The sequence below is a fragment of the Puma concolor genome, chromosome A1 (genome assembly GCF_028749965.1).
Source record: "Puma concolor isolate L17-30 chromosome A1, mPumCon1.1.hap2, whole genome shotgun sequence".
Classification (NCBI taxonomy): Eukaryota; Metazoa; Chordata; class Mammalia; order Carnivora; family Felidae; genus Puma; species Puma concolor.
This window is the reverse complement of record NC_141667.1, coordinates 49,746,479-49,773,263: the sequence shown is the minus strand read 5'-3', so window position 1 is coordinate 49,773,263 and position 26,785 is coordinate 49,746,479. Positions and strand designations below refer to the sequence as shown.

At 46.0% G+C, this 26,785-nt stretch overlaps 1 protein-coding gene across 1 annotated transcript in view; it reads left to right on the top strand.

Annotated features, from left to right (window-relative positions):
* The window catches only part of ADAM19 (ADAM metallopeptidase domain 19), an 81,675-nt gene that overhangs the window by 34,428 nt on the left and 20,462 nt on the right, over positions 1-26,785 (top strand). Inside the window, exons 5-11 of the mRNA XM_025923679.2 lie at positions 4,706-4,782; positions 13,704-13,896; positions 14,656-14,721; positions 19,259-19,330; positions 22,869-23,035; positions 25,422-25,506; positions 26,632-26,771. Of these exons, the coding sequence (XP_025779464.1) occupies positions 4,706-4,782; positions 13,704-13,896; positions 14,656-14,721; positions 19,259-19,330; positions 22,869-23,035; positions 25,422-25,506; positions 26,632-26,771 (800 nt within the window). The remainder of the gene's footprint in view (positions 1-4,705; positions 4,783-13,703; positions 13,897-14,655; positions 14,722-19,258; positions 19,331-22,868; positions 23,036-25,421; positions 25,507-26,631; positions 26,772-26,785) is intronic.

Below are 26,785 nucleotides of genomic sequence, written 5' to 3'. Positions count from 1 at the left end.
GCCACAGGGTATGTCCCTCTGCCTCAGTGCTCCTCTGGCAGCTTCCTGTGGAATCTTAGATTCCTGCATGACCCATCTTTAAAATATCCCTGTTAGAGGGTAGATGTCCAAAAGGCCATGGCAGCCACCATCAGTCAGTAAAAGCTCAGATTAGTTTATCAGCTTAGCCTTGGATGGGGAAAGGGACTCAGGACAGCTAAGTTTTAATAGATCTAAGAGGTCTGGAGCATAGTAATCAGGTGGCTGAGATGCTGTGTTGGATTGCTGCATGTGAAGATTAATGCAATCTTACTCACCAAGACCTTCCTGGATAGGGAAGGAATTGGCAGTGTGGCCACTACCCACAACAGGCAAGTTGGCTATGTCTTCTCATCTCTGGGGAGGCTATCCAGCTGTGGCTCCCCACCTTCTTCAGTATCCCTGGTCAAAACCTCTTCCATCATTGAGACTAAAGTTCTGTGCTTCCAGGGAAGGAGGGAGAGGGCAGGCACGCCTCGAAAGCCCCTACACATAAGGACCTCACAAAGCACGGTCCTCTCAGTTTGGCTCCTGCACTTCTCTACCCACAGCTCAAGAATGGGTCTCAGTGCACAAGTTTACCATGAGCTCATACTTCCTGCTATGAAAGCCCCCTTGGGTGGCCCCCTCAGGCCGAGAAGCTGAGAAGGAATGCGATGACTTCATGACTGTTCATTTACTTGTTCTTTGTGCTCTCAGAGTCAGGCAGAGATGCTGTGAGGGCCTTTCAGATGGAAGAGAACTTCCCCTCATTCCCAGAACTCTCCTTCTTCCGGAAGGTCTTGTTGACCAAAGCACATCCTAGCTGAAGTATGGGATAACCCATTGTTTTCTTATATCCCCTCCTGCAGGACTCTTGCAAAGCCCCCACCCGGCCTCAGGGAGCTCCTAGTCAGCTTTCTTATCTGGGAGCTGAGGACTTCAAAGAGAAATGAGAATAGAATAAACCACTTGGCTGTGCTTGACCCCAATGTTGAGAGCCACGCCCTGCTACCAGCCTGGGCCTGGGATAGTGGGAGCTCTGGAGCTCTGGGAACTTCCTCAAACTCATCAGCCAGGCCTGTAGGAGTTACAGAGTTTGGGGTCTAAAGCCAGGGTTGTAGCCTTGGCTTTAACTAGCTATGTGACCTTCAGCAACCCTTTGACCACACTAGTATTGAGTTTCTTCATCAGAAAACTGGATATGCTAAGATCTGACTCTCAGAGCTGTAGAAGGGTACAATGAATCACTGATTTTATGAGAATTTATAAACATCTCTCCCAACACCACATTTTATTCATGAGGAAATGGAGAGAAGAGAAAAAGTAACATGCTTACCTTCAGATAACCAGTAAATGGCAAGGCTTAGACTAGAGCTCAGTCCTCCTTGGTGCTAGAAGAGAGAAGAGCTGTAACAAATGAAGCCCTGTGCACTTTCCTGGGGCTGCTTTTGCCAGGGGTGGCTATGGAGTCTGGAGTCAGGCTGCTATCATTCCAGTCTCCACCTGGGTGTGTGACCTTGGGAAAGACTTGAAACCTCTCCAACCTTTAGTTTCCCCCCACCTCCTTTTTTTTTTTTTTTTAATTAATTTATTTTGAGAGAGACAGAGCATGAGTGGGAGAGGGGCAGAGAGGGAGAGAGAGAGAGAGAGAGAGAGAGAGAGAATACCAAGCAAGCTCCACGCTGTCAGCACAGAGCCTGATGTGGGACTTGAACCCACAAAACCGTGAAATCATGACCCGAGCTGAAATCAGGACTCGGATGCTTAACTGACTGAGCTACCCAGGTGCCCCTAGTTTCCCTTTTTAAAAAATGGGAATAATAATATCTACCTCCTAAGGCTGTGAGATTGTCAGAATTAAAAGGAAAAAATCGACATCAGTTTTTTATCCAGTAGTAAGGGCTGGATAGATGTTAGCCCTTATTGTTTGTAACAGGAAATGGTGGGATCATTATCACACATGATGATGTGTGTGAAAGCCCCTGGTAAATTTAAAGCATGTTACAAAAGTCAGTTGTTAATGCTATTTCAGAGAGCACTCAGTGAACACATCAGTCCAAAGAGGTACAAAGAGGTACAGGGATCCTTCACTCCCATCCCTGGATCTGAATTCTCTTTATCTGTAGAGGTACTTAGATTTTTGAAACTAGCTGACCCCCATTCTGAACTTCTTGACTCCCCGTCATTCCAACATCTGCTAACCCCTTTTACTCCATAAAAGCCAGGCCCCCTCTTCCACTTGTGAATGATCCTGGGCTGTGGAGTTCATGGCCCTGTAGCTGAGTTCTAAGGATCAGGTTCAGAATCCGAGCATTTGATGATGTGTCTCTAGGTCTTGGAATCTGGGGATGGAGGGAGAAACCATGTGATAGTCTGGCATTTGCAAGCAGATGCAATCGTGGCTGGAAAAAAGGTTGCCCCTGCCTCACCTTGTCTCATAGGTGCAACACAGTGGCTTTCCTTTGTGCACCTCTGGTCAGGATCTGACTTGTTTGATGTCCAGGAGAGTTTGATGCAGAGAGGGGCTGCTGCCTGTCCCTCATCCGGAGGGCCTGAGCCCAAATGGGTGGAGGAGCTGCACTGCTGGCCAGTGGGTTGTCGCCAGGTGGAAGGGCACCCACCAGTGGTCTGGGGACTGACCCTGAACTGAGTGCCAGCCTGGCCCATGTCCTGTGATCTGACTGCATGGCTCAGCTGCATGGGACATAGAATTGGTGTGGCGATGACTGAGGATTCAGGCTCTTGGTTGGCTTCCAGCTCTCTCAAGGCCACATTTTGCCTTTGACAAGGAGAATTTAACGCCTACAACATGATCACTAAGGTTTATTGCCGGCTACTCTGGGCCAGGCGCCCTGCACTAGGTCCTTGATGTACTGTATTCTCACAGCCACCTCGTGAGGTAGAGACTGAAGACACTGGAGGTCTGAGAGACATTGTGAACTGTTTGCATCGCTGGCAGGTGTGGGAGCTTGTGTTTAAATCTGGCCTGGCTGTGCCAAAATGCTTGAATTTAATTATTGGGCTGTCCTGCCTCGAGGTGGGTGGAAGGTGGAGCCAGAGAATATGCAGGAATGGGTTAGCTGTCTCCTGGGTCACATCCTTGCCGGCTGGGGATCAAAGAACAACTACAAGCAAGTGTGGTCCTAGTGATGGATCACTTGGATTGTTCTGTAGGCTGATGCCCGAGATTTCTTTTTTTTTAAAGATTCTATCTACGCCCAACGTGGGGCTCAAACCCACAACCCCAAGATCAAATGTCACACGCTTCACTGAGTCAGCATGGCATCCCGTGATGCCCGAGATTTCTGATTGGCCCCGCTCTGCTTTGGGGGGGAAAGAGAGAGCTCCTGGGTCTGCAGCTACATAGCTTATACCCTTCCTAAGACCTTTGCAGAACCTGGCTCTGCCCTGGGGATTTTCCCTTCTCTCTGTTCTGACCAGCTTCTCTCTCTTGAACTATCTGGGAAGAGGCTTGGAGGAGCGCATCCCTCGTTATCACCCTGTAGGGGAAAGTCGTGGTTTGTGCTTCAGTGCTCCCACAGCTGTGTTGGCCTCGTAGATGCTCTGGTGCGCCTACTTATGAAACACTCTGCTGGCACCTCCCAACTTTTACTTCAAGCCTCTCTTCACAGTTTGTAATTAAATCTTTGTATGGCTTTTTAATTAAGATTGGCTCTCACAAGCCTGTAAGCCCCAGGAAGGCTGGAGCTGTGTCTGTTCGCTCCTTGCTGTGTCTCCCGGGCCTGGCTGAGGGGCCTGGCGCATGGCGCGGTGCTCAGCAGCTGTCTGTAGTCACGAGGAGTCCAGCCAGGTCGGGAAGACCAGATGGCTGTGAGACACAGCAGTGAGAGAAGAGCATCAGAGCTCCATGCATCCATGGATGCAGGTGCCAAGTCAAGTCTGATCCAGACACACAGGGACTCAGGGGAGGTGGGGAAGAAGGGGGGCTGTTGGATTCCCAGGGCTGCCATAGCAAAGCAGTGTGAACTCGGGAGCGTAAAACGCAGTTCCGGAGGCTGCAAGTCCAAAATCACAGTGTCAGCAGGGGCCAGGCTTCCGCTGTAGTCCCTTGGGAGGAATGCTTCCTTGCCTTTTCTAGCTTCTGGTGGCTCCTGGCAGAGTCTGTGGTGCTGCTTGGCTTGTAGCTGCATCTCTCTAATCTCTGCCACTGTCTTCCAGTGGCCTCTTCTCTGTCTGTCTGTCTGTCTGTCTCTCTGTGTCCTCTCCTCTTTTTTTAATAAAGAAAAATGATAAAGTCCAGTGTGACTTCATCTTAATTTAATGACATCTATAGAGACCCCATTCCAAATAAGATCACACTCAGGTTCTGGGTGGACACACATTTCAACTCTGCAGGGCAGCCACAGAGGTGACCCCAGCCAGTGTTTCCTGTGGTCACATGTCCTGGAAAGAGCTCTGAACTAGACCTGAAGTCCTGGCTTCTCTGACTAGCAGGGAAACCTTTGGAAAATCTTTTTGCTTCTCTGAATTCTGGCTGCTTCATCTGTTCAGTCGGGATGATGACATCTGCCCTGTCCCACCTCCCAGGACTATTATGAGGATCAAATAAAATGGTGGCTTGGAAAGCTCTTTGCAGAGTGTAAGTTAAGATCTATATAATCATCCCTGACCTTCACAAGACATTAACATCGCCATGCTTATCAGTGTCCTTTGGCCTGACCACCCCCCCTTTTCTCCTTGCTAGGACCACTGCTTTTACCACGGGACGGTGAGGAAGGCAGAACAGTCCAGTGTCACACTCAGCACCTGCCGGGGAATAAGGTAAGAGGCCCTGACAGTGCTGGCGGAGCACCTGGCCCTCTCTCTAGACAAGTGGTAGGGCTGGCCCTGGGCAGGGTCCTTGAGAAGCTGTCCGTTGAGAGTGTATGCCAGCCAGTTCTAAGAAGGGCTGAGCTTGGGAGAGAAGAGGGGAATCATTGACGATCCACATTTTCACTTGGATTGAGCTCTGTCTTGAGGAACTTGAATTTATTATTATTTAGGGATGGTGAAGCCAACAGGCCAGGAGATGACTGCCATTGAAAAAATAGTTTATTGTACTCAAGATCCCAAGAGGAGGGGCACACCGCATAGGGAAGCATACGGGTCAGTCAGGGGGCAGGGTGTGGGAGATGGGAGGATGTGGGCAAGAGTCTTTACTGTGGTTTCTACAGGAAGAAACAGGCAAAGCAGGGTAAGTATGTTTAGTATTGGCTACTTGGAATAATTCAGTGGGATCTGAGGCACAGGGGCTCTTCCCAGTTGTCTGGAACCTGGCCCTGGGGTGACCAGGGTAGGGGGACAGGGGCCCAGAGGGTGAGAGCCTGAATTTGAAACTTGTTTACCATCCTGGGAATGGGCCGATCCTGAGAAGGGCAAGGCCTCAGCTGTCAAAGAATCAGAATATCGAAAATAAAAGACAGGGTTCATACACATGAAATGAGTGTGAGCACTTATTCCCACTTCTCCTTTGCTCTTCTCTGGTAGAAGTACTTGTAGGTGGTAAGAAAGGAAATGGAAGAGGAGAGGAGAAGAGAAAGGGAAAGCAAGGTCACTTTCAAGAAGGTCCAGCTAGGTCCTTGGAAAGGTCCACTGGAAAGAGAATGGCTCTTCATTCTCTGAACCAGACTCCCTGGGTTTGAGCCAGGAGCAGTTGACCAGCTGGGTAACCCTGGGCCTCAGTGGTCTCCTGTGTAACATGTGGATAAGGGGGAAATGTCCCTAGTGTCACAAGGATTGAATGTGTTAATAGATCTCTAACGTTCAGAACTGGCTGGCATAAAGTAGCACTCAACAGCCTCCTGGCCCCTTGCTTCCTAGATGCCCCGTTAGAGGGGCGATATTGACACCACCTGGGAGCCTCTTCAAAATGCAGTATCTCAGGTCCCACCCAGAACAAGTGGATCACAATCTACATTTTACCAAGATCCCCAGGGGATTCGTGTTCACATTACAGTTTGTACCTGAGAATACATGTTTCTCAAATCCTTGTTTCTCTCCTCCAGCCTATGCTAGTGCTTTGCATATAGTAGGATCTACACATGTATGTTGAAGTAATAAATATCATTCATTTAGACTCTTCCCACTCTCTCCTTCTTTTGGAAAAGAGATGAGGATCTGAAAAACCTGTATTCTAATTGCCAACACTACGGGTTTTACAATTGGGTTTTAATTGCCTATACTACGTGGCACCTATACCCAGTGTGTTGATGAATTGGCACTATGGGGGAAAAAAGGGGCAAAAAAGCCCTGAGTTGTAGTATCTGCCAATATGCTGGTAGAACTGCTCCCACCATAACCAATTTAAAGCTATGAACGTGACGTTACTGAAGGCAGCTTTGGGAGGTATGCACACGATGGGCTCCCATGAATTAGTAGGAGGTGTTTCCACTGTGTACCCTTCCTCTCTGTTGGTCAGTTCAGTCAGTGACTGTTTCTTTCATTCAAATTAATATCGGGTGCCTACTCTAAGCCCATGTCCTACACAGGTAGAGGAAAGACAGACATTGAAAAGTAATTTTCTGGGCCCTCAGTTTCCTAATCTGTAAAATGGGCATTGATGATAGGCATGGTAGACCATGTTAAGTGCTGTGTTAGCTCTATAGCACTCTACAGACATACGGGATTATTATCATTTTACAACAGGGAAGCCATACCAACTAAGACTTACCCCAGGCTCACAGGCAAGTGCAAGGCCCCTCATGCTGCAGATCCCATGTGTTTGTTTATAAATTGGACCACGTCTCCTCTGTAAGGACTCGTGTTGAGTCTGCCGGAGGGAATTAGGCAGGAAACAAGCTTTGGCTGGGAGACCATAACTGTGGCTCCAGATCCCCTGCTCAGATGACCTGATTGAGCCAAACCAACTGGTCTCCCAGTGGTGTTTACAGACCCGGCCACCACCACCTGCAGTCTGCAAGTAAACAGTGTGTCTCCCAAGAAGGAAGAAAGGGAACATGCAGGTGTGACTTGCTTCTCTCTTCCTCTGTCTCCATGGTCTGGAGCAGTGGGAACTTGGCTTGGACTCTTGCAAATCATTCCTGCAGCCGTGCTGACAGGGGGAAACCGGGTGAGCCGTCCATGTGTTTCTATTTTGCATGCTTTCCTCTGGTGCAGTCCACCCATCTGACTTTTCCAGCCTTCTCACTACACACCTTAAGAACTTACGGGTGTCTGTGGGCCCGGCTGACCTCAGAGCCAGAGACGCATGCCAGATGTCTCGATTCAGACTCTAGAGAAGGAGAGGCTGCAGCAGCCTTCTAACCCACGTAACCCCCAAGTCACTCCCCAGGCTCATAAAACGATGCTGCAGTGGAAAAAATCTCCATCGTGATTGTGCTTCCCTCCTGGGAACATGCCCCTCGTGATTGGAGAAAACAGGTAGGACTTATAACAAATGGAACCTTCAGGCTGATAATACAAATACAGAGGAGTTCACCTTAGTTTCCAGATTGTTGCTGGGCCCCCTCGTCTCTCCAAAACAGTACTTTGGGTGACTTTAATTGAAGCAGTAATACATGATCATAGTAAAAGCAAATTCGAATAGTACAAAAGAGGGTATAATGAAGGACAGGTTTCTTTTTCACCCAGGATTTTCGGGTTCCTCCCTCCCCAGAGGCAGCCATTGTTACCAGTTATCTTATTTATCCTTTTAGAAATACTTTTTTCAAAAAAAGAACATTGATGTGTAATATAGTGTTTTGTAATCCCATTTGGGCCACTGACACCTTTGAGAATCAAGTGGCAGCTGTGGATACTCATAAAATACACAAGTGAAATACCATTTCACTAGGGATGCTGGGTGTCCATGCCCCCGAAGCCTGTCTCTGATCAACGACTCATCCTCTAGATGTCTACCTGACTTTTCACATGTACAAATGCTTTGCAAAGTAACACAGTATAAATGTGAGGAGGGATGATTATTTGTGAAGAAATCTAGAGAGTACTGAGATGAAGTGATCGTGAGTGAGTCTGTGGGTTCTGGGAGATACACTGTGTGTGTGTGTGTGTGTGTGTGTGTGTGTGTGTGTGTGTGTATCCCTAGCTCACTGTCATCAAGAGAGGTATTGATTGCAAAAAAACATTTTTTTAAGTTTATTTATTTATTTTGAGAGTGAAAGCAAGGGGTGCAGAGAGTGAGGGAGAGTCTTAAGCAGGCTCCATGTGGGGCTCGATCACACCAATTGTGAGATCATGACCAGAGCCAAGATCAGGAGTTGGACACCCAATCGGCTGAGTCACCCCGGCACCCCAAAACATTTTTTTACCTCAATGGTAAGTTGTTTATTTTTAAAGAAAATGCTTATTAAAAATTATTATTGTACAACTAGTGTGTTAAACATTCAAATAATCCAGAAGTATCCAGTTAAAAGAAGTGCAAGTTCTGTATCCTGTTCCACGGTTCCATCCAATTGCATCTCCATGTATAATCACTGTTGGGGGTGTACATAAATGCAAGGCACACCCGTGTGCATACCTGGTGTTTCTTAATCCAAACGAGGTTACCCAGTACATAACATTCTGTAATTGTTTTCCAACTTAACATTATGTCTTAGACACATATAGATCTACCTCATTCTTTGCATGGCTGCATAGTGTCTTATGTATGTGTGTCTGGCAAGTTCATATACAGAGAAGGATATACAATAAATCATCTGTGGTTTTTATTTGATGCTTCACTCCTACAGTGGCTCTGTCCTCAAAACTCTGGGGCCCTCACTGACTGTGGTTATACCTTACCCCTGCCCAGGACTCAAGTCTGTGAGAGAGGCCAGGGAGAAAGAATATGAGATTAAAAGTGAGTGCAAGATTATGTGTGCATGATGGCCTGGAAGGAGCTCAGAACTTAGAGTCAAGGAACCTGTGTTTGAGACCTAGCTCCACGCCTCCTGGCTGTGTGATCTCAAGCTTTCCCCTCCCCAAATCATTTTCTCCTTGGCTTTACCTTGGCTGGGCTGGCACCTCCCATGGGCCTTACTCAGTTTTGCAGACGTTGCTCATGGTGCAAGGGCTGCGGGTGGGCGGTGGGGGTGGGGGCTGGTGTCAGGATCCCACTGGGGAGTGAGGAGCCTGTTGATCACAAGACTGGGCTCTTCCCCCTGGCTCTAGCTACTGACCTTGACAAGTTCCTTCTTCTCTGGGCTTTGGTTCCTCTCATCTGAAAAAGGAAGGTAGATCAGATCACGCAAAGGGCTCTTCCGTGTTGGAAGTTCTGTGTCGCAGAGACAGTGGACAGTCTCAGGGAGCTGGGCACCTGGGGCAGGAGGAGGTGGCTCATAAGTACATGGCAGTCCATCCTTGTCTTCGCTTTGCCAAGGAGTGGCATGGCCTTTCCCTTTTGAATATCTGGCCTTCCTTCTGAAGAACAGACAATAAATGCTACCTGTGTATCAGGCACAGAGTAAGTCTTCACAGGGCAGTACCGTTCAGTCATGACAGGTATAGATTCCGGACTCAAGCCATTCCTGGTTTAAAACCTGACAACTCGGGGCACCTGGGTGACTCGGTCAGTTAAGTGTCCAACTTCGGCTCAGGTCATGATCTCACAGTTTGTGAGTTCAAGCTCTGCATTGGGCTCTCTGCTGTCAGCACGGAGTCTGCTTCAGATCCTCTGTCTCCCTCTCTGTCTGCCCTTCCCCCACTATCTTTCTCTCTTGATCTCTCTCTCTCAAAAATAAATAAACATTAAAAAAAATTTTTAAAAACCTGACAACTCACTTTAATTCTCTAGTGTCAGTTTTCTCGCTTATAAAATGGGAATAATCATGACATCATTGGTGGATTTGCATTAGGTGATGAGTGCAAGCTCCTTGAGAGCAGGGACTCTCTGATCATGTTGCATCCCCAGCACCTAAAACAGCTCCTGGCACATAGTAGGTTCAATATACCTGTGTTGAAGGGCTACCGAATGGCTGCCTATTCGTTCAGTCAATTATCCCAGCCACAGTGTGAGCCAGCCAGCATTATTGACTTAGCATAATGCTAGTAGACAGCAGAGCCAGAATTCAAATCCAGATGTGTCTCCCTCCTGAGCCCACACTCTCCACTTGTGCCTTGCCACCCTATCCCGGAGGGCGCACGTCACCTATATGCCTTCTGCCTACTGTGCTGCCTTTGATGTTCCCAGTAACTTTTTCTCCTTGGATGGAGACTGGGGAGGGAAGAGGGAAAGCAGGGTAACAGGGTGGTTACCTCTTAGAGCAGCTCTGGATGTAAGGACGTGGGATGTGTCCCCTTGGGTTTAGCTCCGAATGGACTCCGAAGGGTGCATTTGGGTAAGTCCTGTGGTTGTTCAGGAGTTAAACATGAATCGTTCGCTGCTGCCTGCCTGTCCTGCCCTGCCTGAGTTCCTCTGTATAATTTCATTTATATCAAGCTCCTAACAATGAGAAATAGGCTGGAGAATGGAATGGAGGATAGCGTGTGAGGTCCCAGCCACCCAGCCTCCTGGGCCCCCCTCCCGTGCCCTCTGGCTAAGCTCTGCCAGTGCTTACATTTAGCAAATTAGATCAACTGAGGCTCCTGGAAAGATAAATGACCCATAGGTGCTCAGGGGAGAGTAGCTAGCAGGATTTGGGGGTGGTGATAGGGGAGGGCCCCAGAAACTAGAGTCTCAGAACCCCCCTCCCCCCACCATCTTCAAAGCTGGTGCTCACTATAAAGTGCTCGGGCTTGTGCCAGCTTCTCCTCCAAACCAGGCAGTCTGGGAGGATTGCAACCGTGCCACGGGGTGAGTTACCAAGGAACACAGTAGGGAGGAGGGGAGGGAAGTGGCCAGGAGTCTTACTGCTGGAAGGACCTTTGGTGTCCTTCTGAGCCTGTGTTTCTCAAAGTGTAATCTGCTCACTCCCTGAAGCAGAATCGCCTGGGGCTTTGTGAAAAGACAGGCTCCTGCCCCCAAGCCTGGGCTGCGGGCCAAACTTCCTGAGTGTAACTGCACAGGGAATTACCGGGGGACTTGTTTACAGTGCAGAAGCTCTGGCCTACAGAATCTGAGTCTCCTCCATCTGTATTTTTAATACACTCTGTAGAATATTCTAATAGATAGCTCTGAGAGCTCTGATCCTTGAGGTCTCTGACCCATAGGTTTGGGACTTGCTGATGGAGGCAGACGGCATAGAGGTTAAGGGCATGGGGTCCAGAGTCTGCCAGACCTGGCTATCTAACTTCCCTGGGACTCAGTTTCCTCATCTATAAAATGGGACTCATGATGGTACCTTATAACACTGATGAAATGAAAATGATGATTGTATGCACAATGCCTGGCATATGGTTAACTCTCAAAAAATGGCATCTAAAAATGAAAACTAGACTAAATGCCTCCTTTGTCTTCTTATCTCCCAGCAGACTGATATCTTACTTCAGACAGGCCAAGCACACCTCAGGGAGAGTTTCTGGTGCCTGTTACTTAACTGGGAATATCTTTCTGATCCACTCTACAGGGCTGTTGTGACAGAGGCAGTGTGAGATTATGGTTAAGGTTGTGGGAACCAGACTGCTTAGGTTCTTACTACCTGTGTGACTTTGGGTCGGTTTATTATCCTCACCTAGCCCTAGTTTCTTATTTGTACAACAGGGATAACATTTGTAAAGATCAGAAATGTTGGTGTGAATAATAAAATACTCAGCACAGTGCCTGGACTATAGCAAAGCCTCTATATAGCCACCATGATTATTATTATTCACCATGCACCAATCTTTGACTTGATCTCTGTTCTATTTGGCCCAGAGGCTTGTTCAAATGATGCCTGGTCAACTACACTGGAACTTTCACTGGTTCCTGTGTGGAACTTTCCACTCACTGGGTATTATCTTCATAGCCACAAACTGATGCACACAAAACCATCATCTGATTTGCGGTCAAGCCCTCTGTTTCCAATGTTTGGAGCCATTGGGAGAAACTGAGGTGACGGGAGGGGCCTTGGTCAATTGAGATGAGAAGAAAGCTTGGGAACAGGATGCCCGCAGTGGCTCTGCCCTCTGCCCTTTCCTGCCTGGACTCAAGAGCGGATGTGACCCTTGCTCTTCACCCCACTCCCACCCCCAGCTGTTCAGGGGGCACCTTGGGTGTCCTGCTGTGGGGCTGGTCCAGGATTGCTGCGTCAGCCTGGGTGAGGCCGACGGGAAGTCATCAGGCTCCCTGGCACCGGAGTGAGGTCAGCCAGGGATGGATTCCAGGAAGGCTGCTGCTGATCAGAGGCTGGCTCTATCTCTCCCACAAGCATCGCAGGCTCTTCCCAAAGGGCAAAACCTGGGCAGGGCTTTGATGGGGTGGAGGCGGAGGTGGAAGCCAGGACAGCCAGAGAGAGGTCCTGCCAGTTTGGAGTGGCAAAGACTGACTTGGAGATACTTCAGCTTTTGAACATTCTGGAGAGAGGAGGGCCTGAGGTTTTGGAGCTCATGAAATGCTGCTGATGCCTCAGGACCTCTTGCTGAGCTCCTTCCTCCCCCAGAGTCCTGACGGAGTGCATTCTCTTGCTATAGTATTCATCTCACTGCATCAAGGATGGCAAATACCTGCTATGTGGGCCTCTACTCACCCTTCCATTGATTATTTGTGATAGTGATTGATAATAAGTCATGGCACTCTTTCTCCCCTTGTGGAGATAAAGCTCTCAGAAGCCTCATTGATGTAGCACTCCCAGGCAGCTGTGTCTAATCCATCAGTGTTAGAAGCGATGAAATCTTTTTGCGCTCTCTGTTATATACTCTAGTGATTTATTCCCATGTTCAGAATCTAAGCTCCGTGGGGGCAAGCACTTTGTCTGTCTTGTTCACTTTTCCATCCTCATCAACTAGTCTGATGCCTGGCACATAGCAGGAGCTCAGGAAATACTTGTGGAATGAATGACTGCCCTCCAGTGAGCTGTGAATTACTCAAGGACAGGGATTATATCCAAATCACATCTAGTACAGATTAAGGATTCATTGAGTGAGAGAATATAATGAATGAACACATGTCCTTATTCTGAGTTCAATCGTTGTTTCTCTAACCAAGAGAAAAGAGTAATCACATGTCCTTGGTTGTGGACATCACTTCACTAAAGAGTGGCCTTGTTGTGGCTAGTAGGAATGCCGTCGGTAATGCCTCTAGCTTTGGTTTCTGTACACAAAAATTTAATCCATTTAATCATCTGGAGTCCTGTTAAAGTAGTAAATTATTTGCATTTACACATGGGGAAACTGAGGCTTGGAGTGATTTTATTTTTTTAAGAGGTTTGTTGAAGTCCATCTGACAGCTTAATGTTGGTGCTGAGACCAGAACTTGGGCCTCCTCACCCCTAGACCAGTGTTTCCTTTCCGGTCACCATACCATTTTTTTCTGAGTCTATAAAGTTTTGACTTTTGATTTGTCATATGCCATGTTTGAGTTTGAGAGGCTTTTGGGAATCCTGGTCTCACCATCCTTTCTATTATTAACTGTCCCAGGTGAGCCTTTTTGGAATCTTTGAGCTTTTTCATAATAAGCTTTTAAAACCTGAAATTGTGTGCCACCTTTCATATGCATGTGCATTTCTCTGGAGAGGAAGTCTAAGTTTGCATCAGATTCTCACCAGAAGTCATTATGCATGACCCATAATAAGGTTAAAAACCAGCGATCAAAACCAACATGTCATTTTGCATATGGGGAAACTGAGGCCTGAGCAAGAGACTTTTCCAGGACCATAATCTTTGACCAGAGATTCTGTTTCTCCCATTGACAGAGGACTGATTGTGGTGAGAAGTAACCTCAGCTACATCATCGAGCCCCTTCCTGGCAGTGAGGGCCACCACCTCATTTACAGATCTGAACATCTCAAGCTGCCCCTGGGGAACTGTGGGTTTGAGCACTACAAGTCCACCACCAGGGACTGGGTCCTTGAGTTTACGAACCAGACCAAGAAAAGACCTCGCAGGGTGAGTCTCAGTGCAAGAGTCAACCTGGGGGTAGGCTTGTCCCCTCTGAGAATCCTTACTTTGGATCCAGGGGTATTTCTAAATTAAAAGAGATGGCCAAGAAGGAGGAAATTACCTTTCTTTTATAGTCTAAGTTATTATCTTGTTCACTGCTGTGAGATACTCTTGTATTGGATGAGATAAATTGGATGGGAAAAACACTATGACATTTAAAATACCCTGAGATGCCGACTTCAGAAACTTTAAAATGTGAGAAAAGAATTTATGCCTCCCTTTTTGGAATAGCCACTTAACCATATGCACAAAATGCTTGTATTTATGTATACTGAAAATAGAGCTATGTGGTTTAAATGCTTTTTGGGAACTTGACTTTCAGCATGTTCCCTCACAGTATGTTGGCCTATGTACTAGCAAGCCCAGCTCATTACTTTTTGAATATAAAGGACTGGACTGATAGTCTCAGAGCAGCCCCAATGATAACCAAGATGGCAGGCAGAAGGTATAGTGACAGTAATGGCGACTGCAGCCAGAATGGCTCTAGTGCTGGGTGTAAAGTTAGTAACCAGCACTGCTTATTAACTAGCACTATTTCTTAGTAGTTTTTTTTTTTCAATATATGAAATTTATTGTCAAATTGGTTTCCATACAACACCCAGTGCTCATCCCAAAAGGTGCCCTCCTCAATATCTTAGTAGTTTTTCGAAATGAGGAAACGCTCATCATTTCTACAGCTCTGATCTGCATATATCTCTTTCTTAGATGAAAAGGGAAGATTTACACTCCATGAAGTACGTGGAACTTTACCTTGTGGCTGATTATGCAGAGGTAAGGGGGAGACAAGGGTTTTTGTTTTTGTTTTTGTTTTTTTACAGAAAAGCACTCTTTTGATAGCTTCAATTCCAGGCTTCAAACCACTTTGGGGGAAATGCTGAAACATTGATCTTTTCCCAGCTTGTCATGTGATTTTGGCCTTAAATCTGACCAAGGGCTGTTTTTGCTATTTTGAACAGTTGGGGGACTGGGGGGAAACAAGGAAAAATCTCTTCTGGCTCCATACATTAATCAGATAGAAAATCAGGCAACTAGTGTTATTTAGATGAACATTTCTTAAACTGAGTCTGAAGATCTTTAGGTTTTGGTGCTTAATCTTAGGGAGTCCATAAATTCTCTATAGAAATTTAAAAAAAATTTTTTTTTTTTTTTGCAAAGACAAAAAGTGTATTTGCAATCATCTGATTGAATATAATTTTCCAGCCCATGTGTGGGTCCATTTTTGTAATCGTGTTCGTGCCAAATGAGAACCATGGTTCCCAAAGCATCAGCGGCACCTGGGAACTTGTGAGGTGCTAATTCTTGGGCCCCACCCCAGACCTGCTGAGTCCTAATCTATGGGACTGGGGTCCAGGAATCCAATGTTTTAACAAGCCCTCTGGGTGACTCTGTACACAGGCAAGTTTGAGAACTACTGACCTAAGGAAAAGCTGTCTGCCTAATCCTATATTTCTCAAATCACGCCAGGTTTTCATGGGCCTTGGCTTCTAAGATTTGGTGAACACTTGTCTCTCTCACTCTTTCATTTCATTTGTTCATCAGCGATATCATGATTTTCTCTTATATGTCAAGCACAGTGCTTGGCCCCAGGAGATTAAGACAGACCTGCCCCTGACATCAGAGTTTATGGTAGGAGCACAAGAACTCTATAGTTTCAAGTGTGGTAACTGCCAGGATCGGTCTTTGTAGAGGATCAGAGCCAAGATAATGAGAAGTGCCCCATGGTTTGGGAATTGGGGTAAGCTCCCACGTGGTGATGTTGAAGCTGACACCTGAAGAATGGGTTCAGGTTTTAGAACCCATATTTGCCTAAATTCGTCATATTTCATCCCCAGTTCTCAGTTCATGTAGTGACTCACCCACAACTAAGCACATCTGGGTATGGAAAGGCACGACGAGCTGAGTACTCCCCATGTTCTAACACTGCCGCCTTGCCTGGGGATCCCCCAGAGCTCTGTCTGTCTCATTCCCCATCCAGATGGTGCAGTTAGCAGCTCCCCGGAAAGAACTCATCCCAAGGTGGCTTTACCTAGTCCATAATCCCAGAGCACAGATTGTGGAGCAGTGCAGGTTATGGGAAGAACACTAGGCTCCAGGCCTGAAGAGCCACCTTCAAGAGTATTAGTGGCAGGAGCAGGTGGCCTTGCGCTGCCTTAAAGGACAAGGAGTTGTTAACGGGGCAGACAAGTGGAAGTGAAGGGCATTCCAGGCCAAGGGGACATCATGTTCTGCTTTGAGAAGAATTTAGCTTTGTAACTGATGTCAGTGTTGGTTTCTCCAGCAGCCTTTCCTTTTTTTTTTTTTTTTCTTTTCTTTTTGTTTTCCTTTCCAAAGACTGGTGTATGTGTAGGGTAGGAGAGCAGTGTGGGGAGAAAAATCTAAAGCTGATTTAAAAACTGAGGCTCCGCCGTCATGGGGAGAGGTAACAGATGCTGGCTCCTTCCCAGCAGGACTGCCTTATAGTGAGAGGGCTGCTGGAAAAGAGCTGAGTTCCTGACTCCAGGACATTTTTCCATTTAAGCTTTTATTAGATGATCTGAGATCATCTAATACAGTGGTCTTGAAACTTTTTTTTTTTTTTTTTAGCCACAGAATCTTTTGTTCAGATGAAAGCTCCTGGTACCCTGCTGCTCTAATGTAAAGGCGGGGTGATCCTCCCCTCTGGCCCTGCACTCGCCACAGTGGAATCTTGCTTCAGGGTTCTAAAACCTACTAGGTGCGAAACTCTGGAAGCTGAAGAAGTGGGGGTGGGGTAGGTATTGGGTGGGCACCTTTAGTCTCCTGACCTTCAGGGTCACAGCGAACCCCCAAGAGGAAAAGTGGCTCCCAAGGTGCATCTAGGACTGGGGTGTGGTCTAGAGCCATCTTCCTGTTCCAGAGTAGAGAGCCTCCAGCACCAGCCTCATAGGCATTGATGATAGGCGGTGATTCGTGCAGCCTGTGGATCAGGAATATGCTCATTTCTCAGCGTCCTGGGCTTTGAATGATTCACTGGAGTGGGACGTAATCAGCCAGGCTGGGCTCACAGGCTCACAAACCCCCCGCCTCCCCACACCACTCCTTCCTGACTCCCTTTTCAAGTGATCTCTCACCCTCTGCAGGCAGAAATGTATCCCTGACAATTAATTAATCTGAGAGGTTGGGAAGACAAGGCAGGGCAGGGCTGCCTTATCTGTGATTTACAACCTGATGCTGAGACAGGCCAGGCTCCTTCTCTGGGCTCTGAACTCAGTGCAGGGAGCAGAGCCGCAGAGAGAGAGAGTTGTTGCAGTAAAAATGACCAGGCAGCTGCTCACTACCTGGGCCTAGGTGGGAGGGCCTGGGGTGGTTCTCTGTTTATTCAGTCCTCAAGTGAAATGGGAAATCTAGGCGGGGAAAGTGCAAGATAGGATGTTGCAAGATGATGCAGGATAGTTGTAAAAACAGGCATGCAAAGTGCTTTCATATTCTGGTCAGAATGTGGGGTAGTTGGGAAAGGCCAGGTGATGACCTTGTTTTACTTCCTGTGTCACCCTAGAAAGTTTTGAGATATTTCTTTCTTTAGATCAGGGGTCCGCAAATTATAGCCTATTGCCAAAACCAGCCCACCACATATTTTTGTAAATAGAGTTCTACTGGAGCAAATGCTCCCTGCTGTGTGTATTGTCCATGGCTGCTTTTGAACTGCAGTGGCACAGTGGAGTAGTTGAGATGACACAATGTGTCTTGCAATGCCTCAAATATTTACAATCTGGCCATTTGCAAAAAGTTTGCTACTCCTGCTTGAGACTCTTAGACAACATGGTACATTACTTAAACTACCGTGGTAACATCAGGCAGCTGTTTGAAGATAGGATTAGTATATTTGAATATTAATATATGTGAAAAACAATGAAATCTGATGTTCTAATAAATATTCGGTAAATGCTACAACACTTTCTCTGCAGGAAGACCAATTTAGAAATGGGAAGACTCCATAAAGAGAAACTTCAGGATTCACAAGTCATAGGTCCAAGTCATGGGGCTTTGCATTAAATTTATCTCTGTAGAAGGCAACGGTGAGGTGAGATGGTGAGATGATTGACTGTTCTGATGAGTAACAGTCCTAAGGAAGCCCAGGAAAGTCCAAAAGCAGTGGGAGAATAAGAAATGGTGGGTTTCTCCCCTGTATCATGGCTGGGACACACGCCCGTGCCAACAAATACCCCAGAGTGTTTTATTTGGCTGTTCTTTGTGTTTTTTGCTTGGATATTTTTGCAGGATGGGGTGGAGGAAGGATGTGAAGGGTTGGAATTGAAGTAACGTATATAAGTGTGTATATAAGATAAATAAAAAAACATAGGTTTTTATACAACAATAGCAGTGTACAGGACATGCCCATAATTTGCAAATTTAGGTTGCAATTGTAGCAAATTTTATCTTTACATTGTGAAGCTTTCCTTCATCATTGCAGCTGAAAGAGATCTATCCCATTCAGGCAGGAATGATAAATGTGAGGCTATACACTGAAATGTCTCCCTCCTGGTACCCATGGCAGACATTTATAATCGAGCACAGCACTCTTTCCTACTGAACCCCATGCAGTCTCAGAATTTTTGTAGAAAGACACTGCCATCAGTCTGAGTGGCATGCCAGATGAAGCCTGTTTTCCAAGGGCTTATAGTCCTGGTTGCCAGCACCCATGTGTGTCGTTCATGTGGCCTCATGCAGTATATATGTGCCCATTTTAATTGTGTACTCCTTAAATACAGAATCTGCCATTGTTGTTATTTCTGGCTCTCTTTCTGTTTTAATTTAAGGTCCTCTAGACCAGTACCAGGATCTCACACACTGTGTCCTACCTCGTCCCAAACACAATGCCTTGTCATCAAAGACATTCAGCAGCTATTTGATCAGTGTTGATTGATCACATGTAGGGAGTCCTCATGAGATCCCTGTGATGGTGGCTTCATGTTGGGGTGATGACCAAAGCAAGGATCAGATTGGTCCCACTTCTAAGCCCCAGTGAGAGTTTGCAGGAGACCTGGTAATTTGGAGGACAGAAGAACAGATTTGATTTCAAGGGCTGGAGGAAGATAATTCAGTTCACTACACAACTATTACATGCCTACTGTGTGCCTGGCACTGAACTGATAGTTGGGGATACCAAGATGAATGTGACCCAGGTTCTACCATCCCTGAGCTGAAATTGTATGTAGGGGCAGGGAGGAGGAAGTCATATAAAAATAACTGCTCATAGAAGACTGGAGAAAATAAAAGCTAATTGAAAGACAAGAAATGGGGCACAGGAAGGGGTCCTGGGGTCTCACCTAGCTCTGCTTATTCCATTTAGTTTCAGAAGAATCGCCGAGACCAGGATGCCACCAAACACAAGCTCATGGAGATCGCCAATTACGTTGATAAGGTGAGACCAGGTGTGTACTTTGTGGGAAAGGTGCCAGCACCTTAAAGGTGCTGCAGGGTAGGAGATCACACGGCTCCTGAGCTTGCCTCGTGGATTGGTCACCCAGCCAGTTTCTGAGAGGCAATAGCAATGGTATAGAGGCTCAGGGTGGTCATGACAAAGCCCTCAACTATGTGACCTTAGCCAGGTAACTTACCTTCTTTGGTTTGCAGTTTTGTTTTGTTATGTTTTTAATTTACAAAGTAGAGGGCATGGCTTAAACCAATGGCCTGCAATTATTTTTGTTTTTCTGGTGGAATCCTTCTTTTAAATGAAATCTTAGGACGATGTCTAATATAAAAATCAGACGAAAACAGACTGCTCTAAACCAAAGCAAGGGTGAGGATCTGAAGTGATGTCCTCTTGCTTCTTCCCCTCACCCCTGCAATGGTTGCTGGGTAACCTAGTTTAAGAATGCTTTAAGGTTCAAAAAAAAAAAAAAAAAAGACTGCTTTAAGGTTCTCTGAGGTTCCTTCCAGGTATAAAGCCCAGAAATTTTCTGACTTAGGGGAGAATTGAGGTAGGTCAGCATGGGAAAAGTACAAGGCCTTAAAAGTTGAGTGGGTTGTTTTGGGCAATCTGTATAGTCTCCATCTGTAAAATGATTCTAAAATTATTTGTCTCTTAGAAAGTCTTTGTGAATGGTTAACTTTCCTTGATCAGGCCCTTTTAAACATGTCCTTAGGAAATACCCAAATTCTTGAATTTTCCTAGAGCAGGCTGGTCGGGGACTTGGAAATACTTTATGTGAAACTGCAAACTGCAGTGGAAAAGATAAACCTCTTGATAGGCTAGTAGTAAATAGTTTTTAAAAGTAGATTTTAATATGTTTGGGGTCACAGGTCTCTCGAGAATCTGAAAACATTTATTGTATGGTTTCAGGGCACTCATAGCACTTCTGAAGCTTAATTCTGGGCCTGTTAGGGATTCATGGATCCCAAGTCTACAGGAGAAATTATTATTATTATTTTTTTGGCCACTAATAGATAAAGAAGATAGCTTAAATTTTTTTTATGGATTTTCAAGCAAATTTGCTAGTGTTCTGAAGTCATCAGGTGAGAGGGTCTGGGGTCTGTGTTTTTGTTTTGGCCTAGATGGCTCCGAAAACACTGGTCAGTGACAGGTGAAAGTCAAACATCAGCATTTCCTGGAAGGAAGGACTCCAGGGACACAGTTCAGTCCTCTTTCTAGCTCTTAATTCACTCAACAATAACATTCAAATGATTCTACATCCCAAACACTCAACATCTGGGAAAACAAGAAAAGCTTGTTTCCTGGGGGGGATACCAAGGAGGCAGATCCTGCCATCACTCACGTGACATCTATTGTTCTGGAGACTCAGCAGGTGGGAGGCCTGGCTGGGTCTCCCCTTCGTGGACTCTCCAGCTGGTCTGGGTGGTAGAACCAGGAGTGCAGATGAAAAGTGGAAAAGAGGGGACGCCAAGCCCCAGCCCTTACTCAAAGCCCCTAGCCTTGCTAGCTGGTCCCTTCTGTTGAACACTCTTGGTTTTCTCCTCAGCAGCTGACTTTAGTCACTCCAACTGGGGTGAGGGAAGGCAAATCCACTTCTCTGAGGCTTGCTGACCCAGCTACTTGAACTGAACTGTTGTTGAACTAAAACTGGAATGAATCACACTAATTTGCTGAATCATGAACCCAGTCCAAAATGTTTTTTCCTTAACTGTGAAAAAGCCAAGTTTAAGTCCTTAAAAGCTCCCTCATGAAGCAAGTTCAAATTGGAATCCAAACCCTTTGTTTTCTGTAATGATCGACCTGGCACAAAACTGGAAAATCAAAATTTTCTTTGAAATCTACTGATATTTCACTGAATCTGGAGCCCATCTTACAGCACAACTTCCAGCGGGGGGGCAAGATGATTCTCTGGATGTGTTAATATGCCAGCACTTAACCAGTGAGGGTCTTGAGTGACTCTGAGACCTGATCTGATAACCTGGGCCTTAATCCTGGCTCCACCGTCCTCCCTCCGAGACTTTGGGCACGTTACTGACTTTTTCTAAGCTTCTGTGCTTGGTACATAGAATGTGCTTGATAAACATTGGTGTTAGGATTGTTTTTAGTTGCTGCAGCCCCCGCGGGTTTTGGATTAAGATAGTATCTTCTGTTCATGTGATCCGGGTTTACATGCGTTGTTGTTTTTTTTTTCAAAGTTACTGCCTCAAGTGATCTCTAGCGTAGGCCAAAGAATCCCTTGAACATACGCCTTCCAGTAGTGCTTAGCTTTAAAGAAAACCCTCTTCCTGTTTACGTACGTGAGATGAAAGACACTGTGTCACAAAGGTAAGGTGTAGCTCTAATCTGAAGGATCCTGAGAGTCAGGTGTCATTTATAGACTCTTAGGCTCTCTGGGTTGGTCAGAACTCTGAAGGTTATCTGGACCTTTGCGGACCAATGCTGGCAACCTGTTTGTGGTATTGTTGACAAAGCCTGAACACCTCCAGTGATGGGAAAGGAAACTTTTGAGAATAAGCGTTCTCTCTCTACTTGTATATCATTTACACGCATTCACTTCCAAAAGGAGTGGGAGACATCACACAATAATCCATATACAATTTGGCATATCCATACAGCGAAATAATATTTAGCAATTTAAAAGAATGATAAACTGATACAGGCCATGAGATGGATGAATCTCAAAAACATGCTAAGCGAAAAGAAGCCGCAGACACAAAAGACCACATATTCTGTAATTCTATTTATAGGAAATGTCTAGAAAAGGTAGATCTATAGAGACAGAAAATAGATTTGTGATTGTTTGGTTCTGAGGGTGAAAATGGGAAATTACTATAAATAGACATGAGGGGCCTTATTGGTATGATGAAAATACTCTCAAATTGGATTATGGTGATCACTTTACTTCTTGGTAAATAAACTAAAAATATTGAGCTGTATACCCCCAAATGGGTGGATTTGATGGAATTTAAATTATACCTCAGCATACAAGAGGAATTTGGTATGAGAGAACTTTCTAGACACGTATAAAACAGGTAAGTACCATGTAAGGAATTGGGGGAGATGACTCCCAGGCAGCTGGACCATAGGTGCTTATTTACAGACAATGGCAGAGCTTAGCTCTGAGCTTACTCATGACTAACTTCATTTAAAAGCTTTTTTCCTATTTTAAAATGAAAGGGGTCTTACGTGTTTTACCTACTGGATGAGCCCCACTGTAGGATTGAGTGAAACAGCGCTGATCCTATCTGTGCGTGAAAGCCCTGTACATGTTTGAAAGCAAGTCTGTGTCCTGTCCTGTCTCTAAGCTAAGTCACCCCAGCTCTGCCACCAGAATGTTGCACATTGTGCTCAGAATCTCACCGATCCTTCCTGAAAAAATGTGAATAGCCACACCTGTTGCCTCCCTGTCCTTAGAGGAATGTGCAGAAGAGGAATCTGGTATCTGAGTGCTTAGGCTAGGAAGGGGCTTATAAATCTCAGGTGGTGCTGACGGAGGAGGCTGTGGCTTTTCTGTGTGTGCTTTCAGTTTTACCGATCCTTGAACATCCGGATTGCCCTTGTGGGCTTGGAAGTATGGACTCATGGGAATATGTGTGAAGTTTCGGAGAACCCCTACTCTACTCTCTGGTCATTTCTCAGTTGGAGGCGCAAGCTGCTCACCCAGAAGAACCACGACAATGCACAGTTAATCACGTGAGTAGCCCTTTTCCATATAGGTTGCCTCAGCCCCAGCTGCACCCCCCTGCCTTCGGGGTGTGTGTGTGTGTGTGTGTGTGTGTATGCTGTCTGCCCTCCCCCTCCCCCCAGTGCTGAGTACTGGGAGTAGTGGCCATTTTGCGTCTCTGGTCCAAATAATTACTTATTTCTCAGACCTGTGCTCTGCCCCCAGCACACCCAGCAAAATATTAAAACCCTGAGAGGCATAACAACCCCAAGAAGTGTTTACAATCTAGATGAAAAAAATTAGATTTACACATATTCAGTTGAACATCAGAACCGATTGGGTGTGTATTTGGGAGGTGACTGACTCTCATTGGCTGCTCTCAAACAGACTTTCTAAGGGGCTCCCTGTGGTCTTCTTGGTGCTTTGTTTCTGTACGCATACTAATCTCCCAAAGCAGTAGCAGGAGGGAGCCTTCCTTAGGTCATCCTACACTTTGTTCCCAGGGGCCCAGGGCTGACAGCCTGAACTCATGCAAGTGGCAGACAGTGCAGGAGCTGTGCGATTGGTGGGAGGGAGACATTGGGGTGGGGTGGGGGAGTTGTGTCGGAATATCTTCAATCCCCGAAAGAATAGACCCTGTACAGGGGTCGTGGTGATACCTGATGTCCCCCAGGGGGTGATTATCCAGTATTTTTAGTGTTGGCATCCAAAGGTATTCTGACACCATTATAACAAAAGGCACATACATAATAAAACTATTTTCCTTTTGTTCCCTAAAAAATCTCTCTGAATCAACAATCATTTAAACATTTGTTCACTCTTTAAAAGAAATGGAGAAATAACTACCAAAAATCTGGACTCTGGTTATTCACAATGATACATTCACCTAGGAAGTTTTTGGGTTTTGCCTGAATTTTGGAAGCCTGATGTCCTGCTTTGGGAAAGATCTTGAATCCAGTAGGACTTCCTTAGAGCTATGTCTAAGTTTATAAAATAACCTGTGGGGCTTCATATCAATTTGCATGTATTTTATGTATTCTTTTCTTATAATCTTTTTAATTTTTAATTTTTTTAAGTTTATTTATTTATTGTAAGAGAGAGACAGAAAGAAGGAGAGAGAGAGGGAGACAGAGGATTCAAAGCAGGCTTTGCTCTGACAGCAGAGAGCCCAATGTGGGGCTTGAACTCACAAACAGTGAGGTCATGACCTGAGCTGAAATGGGATGCTCAACTGACTGAGCCACCGAGGCACCCCTCTTTAATTTTGCTTAATGTGTATTTATTTTGAGAGAGTGGCGGGAGGGGTAGAGAGAGGGAGAGAGAGAATCCCAAGCAGGCTTCATGCTGGCAGCTCAAAGCCCAAGTTGGGGCTCGATCCCACAAACCATGGGATCATGACCTGAGCCAAGACCAAGAGTGGGATGCTCAACCAACTGAGACACCCAGGCACCCCTATTTTATGTATTCTTTTGCAGATTGTTTCTCTGAAGAAGAATTTGGCTTCAATACAGCAGACATTTATTAAGTACACCCTATGTGTCAGATTCTGTGCTACGTTCTGGTGACCCCAAAATAAATAAGGCCATCTTGGCTCTCAAAGATATCATGGTCTAGATGAGAAGACAAACATGACAATATGAAAGTACCACATAATGAATTTCTCTGTAGACCTTTAAATAAATTACATATTTATAGCATGCATGAGAATACCAGTGTTTTATTCATCCCTTCTCCCCTGCCCTGGATGGATACAGCCGAGAGAGGGATGTATTGAACTGGGGGAATGTAGCTGGCTGTTGGAAGATTAGGATCACAAATTGCAAAACAAAGGCAGAAACAGCTCATCTTTGCACCCAGCTGCACTTTGTGAGGCTCCTGATGGGACACATCTGTTTCCTTGGCTCGAAGTGATGTGGAAATGAAGCATCAGCCCCCACAGCTGCTGCCCAATCCCCCCACCCTACCCCCATATGCATACCACAGAGCCGGGGATATGGCACAGGACCTGGCAGCTTGCGGAAGTGGTCATGAGTCACTTCAGCATCAGAACCTGTGCCACTCTTCCCTCAACCCCTCCCTCTGACCTTTTCCTCTGCAGCAGGAATGGGATGCAGCTTTACAAGACCTGCCCATTTCCTTCCAGGGAATGGGGCTCTGGGCATATTTGTGGGAAAAGGGGACCTTTTGCTCTTTCCACTTCTCTGGAGCAGTAAGAGAATAGGTGAGAGGAAGTGAGAGGTGTGGTGACCTGGAAGTTGTCCAGTTGGCTTAGAATACCAGGATCTCTCTCCTTGGGAGTGATCTGGAGATGTCAGCAGGGCCAAGGAACAACCGTGATGGCCACCTGCTCCTGGGCACAGTGGAACAGCCCTCTCAACTCCCATCTGAATGGCCTTCTCTTGTTCCCTCGTCCAGGGGTATGTCCTTCCACGGCACCACCATTGGGCTGGCCCCCCTCATGGCCATGTGCTCTGTGTACCAGTCTGGAGGAGTCAACATGGTGAGTTGATCAGCCAATATATTGATGCTGCAGAAGGCAGAAAACTGCCTCATAGGATAGGAGGTCATCTTGTGAAAAAAAATTTATGTTTATTATTTCAGGAAAAACAGTTGATCAAGTAGAGCAGTTACTTAAAAAATTTTTTTAATGTTTTATTTATTTTTGAGAGAAAGAGAGAGACAAACTATGAGCAGGGGAGGGGGAGAGAGAGACACAACAGAATCCGAAACAGGCTCCAGGCTCTGAGCTGTCAGCATAGAGCCTGACACAGGACTCAAACTCATGAACTGTGAGATCATGACCTGAGCCAAAGTCGGATGCTTAACTGACTGAGCCACCTAGGTGCCCCTAGTAAGGCAATTGTTTAAAGTGAAGTCATTAAGTTCTAAGAGATGGAGGTACCCAAGGATGAATTTTCATTTACTTATTTTTTTTAGTCAATTTTTTATTAGAGTGAGAGTGGGGTGTGAGTGGTGGAAGGGAACAGAGGGAGAGAGAGAACCCCAAGCAGGCTCCACACTGTCAGCAGAGCCTGCATGAGGCTTGATCTCACAACCCTGAGATCATAACCTCAGGTGAAATCAAGGGTCAGATGTTTAACCAACTGAGCCACCTTGTGCCCCTGAATTTTCATTTATTATACTTTATCCCCAATTTTCAAACTCAAGAAAACCCTGTAAGTGATTATGTTACATCTAGTGATGTCACTAGATCCCTCATGTGTTCCAAACCAGGGGCTGGAGAATAGTAAGATAATAGAGATAAATACTATTTATCCTAGGTCTTGTGTTTTTATGCATATCATTATGAAACAAGAGCTTGTCTCAAAGTCCTGGTTAGGAAATTACTGCCTTCTTTTGAAATTCCCTCTGGCTTTGTGGGACTGTTTTGAATATTCATTTCTAACCTGTGGGGAGTTTGTCCACCCATCTGTTTGTCCACCCCTTTATCCATCCCGTATTTATACACAGATGTAGCATGACAGTTAAAAGCACAGGCTTTCATAACCAAGCTTGTATGTGCTGATCGTGGCATCAGTGGAGAGCTTTGAGGCCCGGCTAAGAAAAGACAGGAATAGGGAGTAAGGAGAGCTGTCTTCTTGACCTGAACTCTCCCCTTGGGCAGGACCACTCTGAGAATGCCATTGGCGTGGCTGCCACCATGGCCCACGAGATGGGCCACAACTTCGGCATGAGCCATGATTCTGCGGATTGCTGCTCGGCCAGCGCAGCTGATGGCGGGTGCATCATGGCAGCTGCCACTGGGTGAGTCAAGCAGC